This window comes from Gallinula chloropus (genome assembly GCF_964237585.1).
Source record: "Gallinula chloropus genome assembly, chromosome: 1".
In the NCBI taxonomy this organism is placed as follows: Eukaryota; Metazoa; Chordata; class Aves; order Gruiformes; family Rallidae; genus Gallinula; species Gallinula chloropus.
The window spans coordinates 88143231-88155962 of record NC_140085.1 but is presented as its reverse complement, the minus strand read 5'-3'; the positions used below and the strand labels follow the sequence as shown (position 1 = coordinate 88155962).

General features: G+C 49.1%; 1 protein-coding gene across 1 annotated transcript in view; it reads right to left on the bottom strand.

The window, feature by feature from the left end:
• Positions 1–2468, bottom strand: part of CASQ2 (calsequestrin 2) — a 33536-nt gene extending 31068 nt beyond the window's left edge. Inside the window, exon 1 of the mRNA XM_084276184.1 lies at positions 2066–2468. Within this exon, the coding sequence (XP_084132310.1) occupies positions 2066–2299 (234 nt within the window). The 5' untranslated portion in view covers positions 2300–2468. The remainder of the gene's footprint in view (positions 1–2065) is intronic.
• Positions 2469–12732: the final 10264 nt, after the last annotated feature.

Below are 12732 nucleotides of genomic sequence, written 5' to 3'. Positions count from 1 at the left end.
CCCAGCCGGTTCATCTCCCAGGTGAATGGCTCCACACTTCAGCCATGGAGCCACTGCAGCCATTTCTTTCCCTCTCCCTGTTCTGGCGAGTATGTGGTGAAGTCCCACAGCTGGATGAGCTCTGGCAGGGAAGATTGAGAGTGAGTGACCCCAATGCATTATGGTTTGAGGTGAGGGAGGGGAATGCTGTCACAAGAGGGAGCAGACTACAACCTGGCTTGCCAGCTCCTTTCATGAGTGCTCCTATGGTTGAGTTAGTGCAGAAATATGGAGCACCAACACCTTGCTGGTCTGTGCCCTACACAGGATGGGACACATCCTGTCTTTTCTGCTGCCTTCTGAGACCCTCTCCCTGTCTGATTCCCTGGAGGGGCAGAGTCAAAGGCGTGCTCAGTCTGCAGGCTGCTTTTGTGCTTGGGCTGGCAGGGTGCTGCTGCCGCAGCTCCCTATCCAGTGGGGAGACTGTGAAACGGAGACATGCACTGAATCAGCCCTGCATTGCAAGCCCCTGGTAACCTTGGAGGTGAAAGCCCCGAGTGCGGGTGTTGCCGTGTGGCAGGGGTGGCTGGTAGCTGAGCATTAGTGGGCAGGAGCACTGCGATTACACAGTCTGCTGAGGATCTAATCCTCAATCACTTGCCCAAGGTCACATAAGAAGTCCATGGCAGAGAGGCAACTGGAAACCAAATTGCCAGGGTCCTAAGCTAATGTAGTTGCTTCTGCATCAGATCCTGCAGAATAAAAGCTTCAAGCCAGGCTGTGTTGTAGCTGTCAGGCTCTTGATTGTTAACTCGGGTGTAGGTGTCATGTGGACTAAAACTGGTAGTACACAACAGATACCTGCTTCTGTCAGGTTTCTATAAATACTTATCTAGTAACAGCTTGCCATCTATCACGCATGAAATAGCTATCCTATTAAATAATGCAATTACTTTGCCACCCATAAACATTTCAGCTTGGAGTTCCAGTGCTATTTTTTTCTTTGCCAAATCTTATTTGATTGCTCACCTGCAGCAAGTAATTGTTTCCTGACAGGGGAGTAAAATCTGGTTATATTTTGACTATTTCTCTTTGTTAGGCTTGCTGAGGAGGTCAGTAGACTTTGAACTTGACATTGGACTCTTTCAGGTCTCAGCCCCTGCCCCCCCACCCCCAGCAAGGGTATTTTCTAATTCATGTTTGCTGTAGTCCTAAGGGTGCAATGCATTTTCTCTCTGGATCTGATAAATAAAGCTTACGTGTTTCTTCTGCAATTCTCACTTTCTTTCCAAATGTCTTTTAGTTAAGAGGGAATATTTGTAAGCCCTTGGTAGGAAACGAGCTCCTAACAATCCAGGCTTTCCTCTGTATGATTCCCTACGTTACAGCTACACTGCAAGAAAGAATGCTGTGAGTCTACTTTTTAATTTTTACTGTGATTTAGTTTACTGTGGATTAATTAATCATTCTTTCACCAAAGAATTAACACCACCCTTTTTCCAGCACAGAAGTGAATGGTTGCATTAACACGTGGCTACAGACTGATTTCAAGCAGGCAACCAAGTGTCAGGAAAACAAAAAAGGGATTTAATGCTGCACCAATGGGGAGCTTTTGAGTTGGGGAGCTAGGATGCCTACTTGCAGTAGTTTGTTAAGGGTTCTTGGCTGATCTCTCCTAGCGGGACAGAAAATGGGTCTGAATCCAGAATACAAGCAGAATGAGGATGTAGCTACAAATTTCAAGCTGTGGACTCAGGTCTGTGCTGAGATTTGGGAAAGCTCAGCTGAGCTGAATTCATGTTGATGCAGTTTGCAAGGTTATTTGCTATTGCCTGGGTTTCTGATGCACAATACAGAACACTTGCTATTTCCCTACAAACAACTCAGATGAGCACACAAGAGGCTTTTTCCTGAGCTTTGCAGAACTCGGGGCTAAGTCAAGTCCAAGTAAACAAGCCCAAACGTTCTGATGCTCAACTACCCCCCGTGCACAAGACCCTTTGGCTGTCCCATCCCATGGCACCTCTCCACGGCTCCAAGCAATGTTGTGGTATTGAACCCGTCTGGGACATGCAGCGGTGCTTACCTCCAAGACCATCTCTGTCATCTGGAACTGCTTCTGGGAGACCTTGTCAGAGCTCACAGGCTCATGGAAAAGCAGGCAGAGCATGTCATACTTCTTCAGGGCCTGCTTGTAGTTCTTCTCATTCAGGTCGATCACTCGGTCTTTCCCATCGTAAGTGGGGAAGTTCAGTCCCTCTTCTGCCTTGCAGCAGAAAAGCAGGTAAAAACCTGCCAGGATCCAGCAAATCACCTTCATAGGTGAGCCCTTGGAGTGCAGTGGAGGGTGGGTGAATGTCCCCTTCCTCCTTAATTTGTGAAGACGGGGAGACAAAAGGCTCCGGGTGACGTTCAAACTGAGTGTCTCTTTCTGCTGCCTTCCTAGTGATCAGCCCAGATGCTGCAAGGCTGGTGGGGAGCGGTAAACTTCACTGTCCTGGGCTCATAACAAAGAGACAGACAGGAGAAGCTGTCAGGCCAAGCCCTGGATACCTTACATAGCTGTGTCCAGCTCCTGTGTCATTAGGAACTCCATTTTTAGGAAGCAGTTGTTTCAGGCTAAAAATAAACCCTGCAATGAATAAAAAGGACAGATATGACACCATTGAGGGACTTGCTGGCACTCTGCATCATCTGAGAGAGAGGGAACGAGCAAGAGGGAGGGAGGGGAAGATGTCGGTGCTGGGAATATGCAGGCAGGGTTTGTGAAGGGACAGGCTTTACTCACACAGGGAACTGAGGCATAGCCTGCCCTACTAGGGCTTAACAAAAATAGAAGGTATTTACCACAATTTATAATAAGGGTACCTCTCTTTGTATCCCCTTGGGCATTCCAGTGATTAGGCTTTGGACAACAGGTCTCAGGTTAAACAGTTTCAGAGCCTCATCTGCACTGCTAGAGGAAAAGTCCCTGTTTCCTCCACCGCAAAGGAGGTGAGTACTCGTGGGACTCCCTCCTCCTCCTCCTGCCTGGGGCATCAGCCGGAGCTGCTGGCTGACATTCAAGCTCTTTTCTGAAGCACCTTCTCTGCTTACAGGGTACCAGGAGAACTGCTGGCTCTAAGACCTGTAATCCCAAAGCAGAGGGCAGCATGCATGACAACCTCCCAAGCTCAGAGTGGTTACCAAGCCCCACACATCACTGGCGAGTGGTTAGAACTTTATGGTACTAAGGGGGAATCAAGGCCAGGCAGCACAAGCCCAGGCCAGTGTCTTGGGGTGAGAGGCAGGGTTCTGATCAAGATGATGGACAGATGCCACCCAGCCGATGGGACCTGCCTGCTGGCCCTGTGAGGGGATGTTTTTATCACATAACCCTGTTGCATTTTCCAGCAAGCAGTCCTGCAAATTCCTTCCTCTTCATCTCCTGGGAAGGGTGACTGGTTCCCCATTCCCCATGAGCTCAGCACTGGCTGCTGCTCTACGGCACCGCCTGCACCACACTGCTGGGGGAGGAACATTCAGTGGCACAGGCTTTCACCTCTTCCCCTCCTCTGACCGGGGTGTCACCGCTGCCCCATGACTGGCAGCGACAGGCAGGTGGAGGCAGGCCAGCTGGATGCAGGCCAGCCCCGGATCTGACCGGGATCTGCTGGAGTAGGCATGCTGAGGGGCTGGCAGAGAAGAGCTTGACCAGGGGCAGGGGTCTTCCTCCCACCCCCTAATAGAGTGATGTGCAGGCACGTGGCCTTATCAGGCCTCCTCCTGGCATGTTGCTCCATCGCAGCCTTGCTCCATCCACTCTGAGGAAATGATGTCTCCTCTTGGTGCACACAACCCTTGCTCCAACCAGCTGTTCCCATCATATGGGTGGGATAGTTCAATGTTTGGGGCAAAAGGAGAGGTTTTTAGCAATCATATTCATCTCCCAGGTGACTTAAAAGCACACGCTCCCCTCAGCTTTCACTTCCAACCTGAACAGCCCACAACATGCTGACTGAAACTCTGCAGGCAATGATTTCCAGGTCTATCATTTCCAAAGCCTCCCCTTAGCTTCCGCTTGTGCCTCTCCAGTAGTTCAACACTTGCCTGCAACTTGATGTCCTAATGATAAAGCCTGAGGAATGTGGGTGAAGCCAGAGGAAGCCAGCCTCAGAAACACACCCCCTGTGGAGGAACCCTTCAGGCGCGGTCATTTCTAGAGGGACATGTAACTAAGTTGGGTATGTCTGAGTCTAGTGAGAGATGCAAGACTCAGGTCACAGTGGGTGACAATGGCTGGCTAGGCTTTTCACAGAATTACAAGGTTGGAAAAGATCTTTAAGATCATCGAATCCAACCATTCCCATCCTATGCTAAACCAGATCCCGAAGTACCTCATCTACTCTTTTTTTAAACGCATCCAGGGATGGTGACTCAACCCTTTCCCTAGGCAGCCTGTTCCAGGCCCCGACGACCCTTTCAGTAAAAATTTTTCCCTAACATCTAATCTGAACCTGCCCTGGCACAGCTTTGTGCCCTTTCCCCTTGTCCTTGTCCTTTTGCAGAAGGTTAGGGCTCTAAAGGGTACAACTGAACCTGTGGGATGACCAGCCATACATCAGGCTGATTGCTTGCCTTTGAAGGGCCCCTTTGAAGGATTTGGGGTGCAGGAGCAGGCTTTTGCTGGCATCAGAGTGTATTTTAATGCAGGCACACATCAGACAGGTCTGCAAAAATGAAATGTTCGCAGCTACTTCAGAACTGGTTTCCCAGGCTCCTGCCCTCCTTTTATTCTTGTAGGTCTTCAGCAATTGCTCCACTTTCATATTGCTCAAGCTATTTTTGAGATGCTTTCTCTCTAGTCTGAATAACTTTTTAATCCACCTATAAATAGCCACAATCCAATTTTCATTTTCTCCTCCTTCTGCTGTCAAAAAAAAAAAAAAAAAGTAATGAAAAGGCTTTTTATTCACAAAAACTGTTACCTCATTAGCCCCAGACATATCTATTTTATCTGCATGGGAAGTTGGGATGCCCTCTCCCTGGCAGTGTTCACAGCCAGGTTGGATGGGGCTTTGGGCAACCTGGCCTAGTGGAGGGTGTCCATGGCAGGGGGTTGGAACTAGATGGGCTTTAAGGTCCCTCCCAATGCAAACCTTTGTTTGATTCTTTGATTCTATGAGTGGCAAAGATCTGTGACTATTGGGCTTTATCTCTGCTCCAAAGGGAATTCCTCCAGCAGATGGACACTGGATGTCACAATCACTGGAGAGTCCATCTCTTTTTCTCACGACTCAAAACCTCATTGGGACTGTTAGTGCTAAATCCAGTGGACATTTTTGGGCTCACGATAAATACTTTTTGATATCTTTCTGCATAGTCCAAGGTCTTTCATTTAGCTGCCCGTGGTTGCAATACACATGTTTCAGTGGCCAGCACCATGTGAGGGGATGCTATGGTCAGTGCTGTGTCCTGGGACATTTGCCCTTCAGCTCATTCCCTGGCAAAGCTGGTACCTGATATAAGCTGGTCTCTGATATAAGTTGACTGCAAGGCTCAACCTCACAGCTCTGACTCCTTAGCCATCTGTCAGCCTTGCCTCTAGAATTCAATACGATGCTCTTCCCTGGTGAAACACCCCACCATCCACCTGAAAGCTCACTGAGAAATGAGCTGATCAGGCCCAATGCCCAATCTGGGCTGGTGCCCATGTCATTCAAACAGCCTTCAGAATTGCCCCCAAAATGGCAGGTGAAGAAATAGAGAATTAAAGGAAAAGCTTGCTGTTGGTTTATCCACTATTGTAGTCTCTTTGGGGCATATTTATTGAGTAAAATCCTTGCTCTAGGGACTGAGGTTACAAAGCGACTCCTGACATGCATTAAGGTAGGATTTTACTTTGTTTCTTTGAATTTTGTGAGGAGAGGTAGCCAGTGACAGAAATACAGTGTGAGTGCTCAAAACAGTGCTGAGACAAATGGAGGATCTCAGCCCTTTGCTTCAGGCCTGCAGAAATAAAAACCTCCTTCTCATTGAATTTCTACACACCCCCCCCCCCCGACCTTGTGTTAGAAATTAGGGATATCCACCTGCTGCTCCTCCCTCCTGGGCACCACAGCCACACTCCACGCTGCCATTCTCACCTTCGTTGTCCTTTCCAGCTCAGGCAGTAAAAGAGGTCCCCAGCCACTGCTGATCCAAATGCTTCAGTGAGCCTTTTTTTCCCCCAGGGCTTCAGGATTTAAGGTTCTGCTTTAGCTAATCTCTTTTCAAGCTTCTAAGACCTTGCACGTTTTGCCTTTTGCCACCAGCTAGCCAAGCAAGGTCACAGCTCATAATAACCTGGGAGTAATGCGCTGAACCTTTCTAAGGCGGCTGAGGGGATCGCTGCTGTCTCAAGGAAAGCTCTGCTGTGTGGGAAAACCTAGTTGTCTCTCCTTTCCCTTCAGCCCTGAAAGGTGACGAGTCCATCATGGTACTTTACGTTCCCTGTACTCTGGTGCAGTCGTGCCAGTGATGGCAAGCACAAGGCAGAAAAGTTGTATCATTTGCTCTCCCTCACTTTTTTTCCTGTTTTAAACTGCCAGAGATCTTTGTACATGTTGCCTGAGGTGTCCCAAGACCTGCCATGTGATAGGAAGGTGCTATAAACCCTCCTGTTTTCTGACACGCAGACACTGGTTTTGATGGGGAAAATAAAACAACAGAGACAAAAGGACTTATATATATGACACTGTAGAGAAGTTGTAAAGGGAAGGTCAACAAGATGTCTCAGACCCCCTGACTCAGTCTGAGCCATGTAGGGTCTCTGCCCATCGTCATTTAAAAGAAGCCTTGTCTTTTTAGGCATCATGTCCCCCAAGAGCAAAGTTGCTCTGTGCCACTTTATGGGAATCATTGCACCTCTCTGTCTTTGGGAACTGGTCGGGCACCTGTGCCTTATACAGGTCAGAATGTAGTTTAGGTCAAAAGTGCGATGGTACCAGAAGGATTGGAACAGATACCTCCTAATGGGTTTATAATCCCTACACAGCAAGAAGGGATTTAAGTCAGATATTATACAGGGCCAAATGGAAATGGGCCTATTGGCATGGATGGAAATGGCTGAGGAGAGCAATAAAGTGAAAATGAAAAGCATAAGGAGAAATGCTGGAAGCAGACAAGACTTCTTCTCCATGCAGAGGTCTGACAAGGGACATTTGAAAGCAACCTGCTGCATCAGTGGCCAAAGGGCCCATGAGGTAGCCTAGAAAAGGCTACAAATAGCCTGCAGCAGGACACAGAGGCAGCAACCTCTCTATACCCCCGTCTGGGCTGGAAGGTCTGCCAGCCCTGGGGACCTACCCACATATAACCAACGTGGAAAGGGTGGGGGGGCTCCCTAGGGGGACTTCCTGCAGGTAGCACTGGGATGGGAGGATTTTCTGCTCATACAGGAAGCAGAAAACAGATGCTACCTCTAATACACCCAGACAGTTTCAAAGAAAGAAGTGATTAAACTTGGCATTATACGAATCCTAGCTGGGGTGACAGCTTTGCACCTGGCCATACCTGTACCTGCATTGCCTCAGGTATGTTAGAAGCAGCCTGAATCCTACTAACGAGCGGGCAGAGAGATGGTAAATAAAATCACCGAGGTGAAAATGTTCCAAGAAAGAATGTTTCATAAGCTGCAGGCCCCAATCACGCATGGTAAGCACATACACTGAGGTGCCCCATTGCTCTCTGTGCTTGTCCCCAAAACCTCCCTTCTCCTAGGATGGAGTAACCGGCACCCTGTCTCAAGAAGCCAAACACGGATTTATTCACAGAGGCTCGCGTGGGAGCTCATGCCCACGGTTTGTAGGGTGTTGCCGCTGTAGAACAGGCGCAGAGGAGCTCTCTTTGTGGCTCTTTTCAGGTCTGGTAGGCAACTCCTTTCCAGACCTGGAGGAAAGCAGCCTTGTTTGAGCAAATTGCTAGCATTTTGAAGAGACTTTTCTGCTCGGATCTGGGGAGATGTGACAGCCATAGCCTAGTTAGTAAAACCTTTGCCTTGCCAGTGGTGACAGTGTGCTGGGGTCCTACAGACATGCCCCGGCGCTCTGCTGATCACACTGCACAAAACAGCCCGAGAAGAGACCCGGCCACACTGCTGCCTGCTGCTGGCTCCAGCCCACTTTCTCTTCTGCAGGGCCTGGGAGCACGGAGGGTTCTGACATGCATTTGTTGTTAGGGCTTTCAACCTTTTTATTGATGTGCAGACCCCTAAACTGATTCTGGTGTCAGTGCAGATCCCTGCATAACCATTTTAAGCTGACTGAAGAAAGGTCTTTTTTTTCTGCAGATACCTCTAACACACCTGACTTTAGAAAAACTCCAGTGCCATGTGCTGAAAAACTCTCCCCCAGGACAAATCCCATGGTATGTCACTGCCACCCTGCCCAGTTCTATGTTAGTTTCCTGTGCTGTAATGTCACAACTGATGAGTTAAAGCATAAGGGGACATAATCTGCCCCCAGGAGAAAAAGGTGTAGATGGGTGCTTCCGGAGGGTCAGGAGGTGGCTGAGGGTAGGAGATGGACATACAACTTTTCCATTTCCACAGGGTTCTCATAGGGCCTTAGAAAAATCTCTCCACATCTCAGTTTTCCATCTGAGCCATGCCAGTGGGGTATAGGGAATACATAACATTTCAAGATGCTTAGACACTAGACTTGATGGGGCTTTAGGCAGGCAGGGAGCCTGGGCCATGTCTGTGTTCAGGAATATTGTGGCATGCTGGAGTACTGGAAAAGGGGACATAACTGCTGCTGGTTGAATTTTCAGGAGAGCTGGCCCAGAGACCTGGCCAGAAACATTCTCCTGAAAGATGCTGAGAGCTGAGCTCTGGGAGATATCCGTGAAAACCTGGTGACCCAAAGGCAAGATCTGAGCTGGTGAGAAAGCATGGCCCAGTCATGGTCCCGTGAGAGCTGGGGTGTGAAGGGATGCCGGCTGAGCTCTGGATTGCTCCCCCCCTCCCCCCCACCCCCCCAGCAATTCCTAATAATACAGTAATAATAAAATTACTACTTATGAAGCAGAAGCAACAAGCCACGTGGTCTGAAACAGTGCATTCCCTTCTGGAAACCCTTAGAGCACAGGTAGTCCAGCCATTTTCATTGGTCTCCTGCTTTTTACTTGGAGGAGGTGGGATCGCTGGACTCCTGCCGTGTTCGGTAAGTCCCAGCATATGTCCATGCCTTTGCCTGTGCATGCCCAATACACACACATTAACCACCAGCACTGCCTCCACACACCCCCTGCTCAGGGCTGGGGCTTAAACAAGAATCCTGACCCACTCGAGGTTGGGGTGGCCAGGTCTGGGGTTGCCACTTGCACCTCGGGTTTCTTCTAACCATGAGCGCACCGGCGTATTTAATAACATCGTGATGATTGGAGGGGTGTTTAATTTAGCGGCGTGGCGCCGGCTGCTGCTGACCGAGCTGTGCCCAGCAGATTTACACCTGTTGCACTGGAGTGAGAGCTCAGTTCTCCTTGGCTCCCGTGCTGCCCCTCAAAACCTTCCTCCTCCCCTGCCCAGGCCGTGATGCCTGCCAGGGTGCAGCTGGCAGGGCTGGGAAGCGCTGGCGTGAGCTCACTGTGCCACCGGGAACCTCATTCCTTTGGGATGATGGGCCAGATAAGATTAGCATACTCCTTGGTTCTGTAAGGGGACAGAAAGGATTTGCTGCTCTTGAATTTCAGCTCCTTTTTGAGCTCCCTCTTCTCTAACAGGACTTTGTACAGTCTGGGACGGCTCTCAATCTCTGCAAAAAGTCTCTTGGCACCCGTCAGGCACGCACACATTCCTGGGGTGAATAGCTTTCCAGGCAGTCCCGATGCCTGACAGGCAGCCCTTTATGCATGCCCTGGGCATGCTGCTTTTGTTTTTCCCAACGTCAGGCAACTTTTTAAATTCAAATTCTTCTACGTGAAAAAGCCGCCTGGCAGCAAACCCACCACAGATATTGCAGCTGGGGTACGGTTACACAGCGTTCCCATGCATTCAGAAGTAGTGGCTCAGGTATCCCCTTCCCTCAGATCGCTAAAGTCGGCCCAGAAACCAAGAGATCTGAGAAGTATCTTGCTTGTGATATTTGCCCCTGGCATGGCAGCTCTCTGGTGCCTGTGCTCAAGGCATTACCTGCAGTCACAAAAGAGGGGAAAGCGTCCCTACTAAAGCTTTTCAGATTAAAAATGGAAGCTGAGACCCATGACTAATAGCATGAAACCTAAGCCACGGAAGGGCCTGAAAATCACAAGCTATATGACGATGTGGTGGCAGTTAGTGGAAAGACGGAGACCTCGCCTCGCTCTTTAGGGATGGCTGAAAACGGCTGTTGAGGCTGACAGCGGGAAGAAGCATGACTCTGCCTTGCTGAAAATGAGCTCCCACCACAGTCACAGGTGGCTAGCAGCTTGTTGGCCGGAGGAAAGATTTGACAGCTCCTTCTGGATCTTTTTTGCACCTCTCCTTAGAAATTGCCACCCATGCTTGAAGGGACACCGGACTGTGTTGCTGAAGAGTCTTCTCTCCTGGCACAGAGAACTTTCTCAATCTCATGGTGAGACAAATGGAGGATGAAGCTCCACCTGATGAGCTCAAGAGGCTCTGGCTGGGAGGAAGAGCCCCCAGCCGCAGTCTCCTGTACTAGCCCTGTCCTGGGACACACGAAAAATACCTGACACACCTAAAAACACAGAGCCAGTGCTTTCCTGGAGAAGAGGCAGTAACTGTGTGTTTCTCCAAGCCCAGGGCCAGCAGGGTGTTGTCCCAGAGCATGGCTTTGCTTTGCTTTCCTTTCCAACATGAGTTTCCTAGCTAAAGCACCACCTGGCAGCCTGGGCCATGGCCTCCATAAAGGGCTGCTGGATCCGCTCGTATTTATAACGCTTGCCTCTGCTATGGCATGCCAGCTTGCAGAGGTCAGCTCTCCCCTGGGAGTGGGGAGTCATTCCACAGGGTGTGCTCCTCTTTCCATCTCCGTGTGCCAAGAAGCCTCCCACCTCCCTGCAGATGAGACCTGGGGGTGGCTGGGTGGAGGGCGCAGTAGAATGGTCTGGGGGAAAGGGGGGTGAGGCAAAGAGACATGGTGGCAGGAGACAGGGTGCCTGGTTTCTAGTATGAACTCTGAGATGTATGTGGCTTTCTCTGGTGGTACAGGAAAAGTGTGGGCTCCTACATTCCCATGGGAGATGGGTTGTCTCCAGGCCGGTGAAGAATTTTCTTCTTCAGGTACACTTTAGTTCACACTGCTGGTAAGGAGCATCTCAAAAACCAGAGCATGGCTCCTGCACTGGATATGGCTTGGACCCTTCACCTCTGAGTTCATCAAAGGTGACTTTGGACTTAATTGTTCAGCTGCCAGCTTTACAACACAGCAGACTCCAAGCGGAGTTGTACCAAAGAGAAGATTAGACCATCAGATGCCAGCCTTGGCCGACTTTCAGATATGCCTCATGATTTGACAGGGAGAGAAAACTATGTTGTTGATCTCAACAGGTCCTTTACCAAGTGCTGTGACCCTAATGAAGGCCAGAGACCCTTGAATGGGGGATGTTCTGGTGGAGAAGAGATACAAGTCAGCTCATCAGATGTGACAGGTTTTAGGTAAGAAGTGAGGTTGTACACTGATGGTTTTCTTCGTCCTCTTCTGCCTCACAGCACGTGCGTGGTGTCAGGAGCCAGCACTGCAAATTCGGCTCTTCCTCCACTAAAGAGCTGCACGTCAGGGCCATGTGCAGCCTCCACGCGCTGAAGGCTGCAACTAAGCTCCTACAAAGCTCCCCAGATTAGCAGGTGTGGATATATGGGGCAGGGTAACTTGAGCTGGAGTTACTGTTAGTTGTGCAGTCAGGCAAATGTCATATGTGAAAAGAGGATCTAAAATCATCCAGCACAGCAGTTTGTGCTTAATTCTTACCAGCTAGTAGCAGCAAACAAAAACAAAGGTAGCTTTAAATTAGTAAATGCAGCCATTCTTCCTTGGTCAAGACCTTTTTCTTGCTGCTTCCACCTCCCCCCTCTTTTTTTTCCTCCCGTGTGTGGGGTTTTTTTGTTTGTTTTGGTTTTTTTCTCTTTCCTTTCCATTTCAATCCACTAGAGAGGGAAAGATTCCTAGGAGGATATAGAGCTTTCCTTATCTGGGATGGTTTTGCAAAGACACAAATGCCTGCCTTGCCATAAAGCGATGATTTCTGCACTACTTCTATTACTATTTTGTCTGAGCTAAAGCCTGCAGGTTTAGGACCACAATGCCTTTTTAAAGACCAATTCCAGGCTGCAGCAATTTCTGGGTCACTATTTCATTTGCAAGATTTGCAGCTTTTCAGGGTTTAAACAGCCAATTAGATACTTAAGGCTAGTCTTGAGAGGATGAGAAATTGTTCTTATTTTGTGGTGGCTCCCGCAGTTCACTCTGATTACTGTTTGTCCAGATTAGAGATTTCACCCACAAAGCAGAGATTTAGGCAGCTAAATGACTCAGGACAGGGACAGCTTCAATGATTCATTTAACATTTTTCAAATCTCCTGAAGACCCCAAGTACTTAAGTAGGTCCTCTTGGCTTCTACGTGTTGTGAAGACTGACAGAAGTATGTGGCTGAGCAGGACCATTTGCACGGACAGCATGAACCCAAATAACTGCACATGCCAAAAAGGGGAAGACTACCTAAAAATCATCTCAGGTAGACCCTCAGTGACATTAACTGAAGTGCTAATTGAAAATTATCCTGCTAAAACTCAC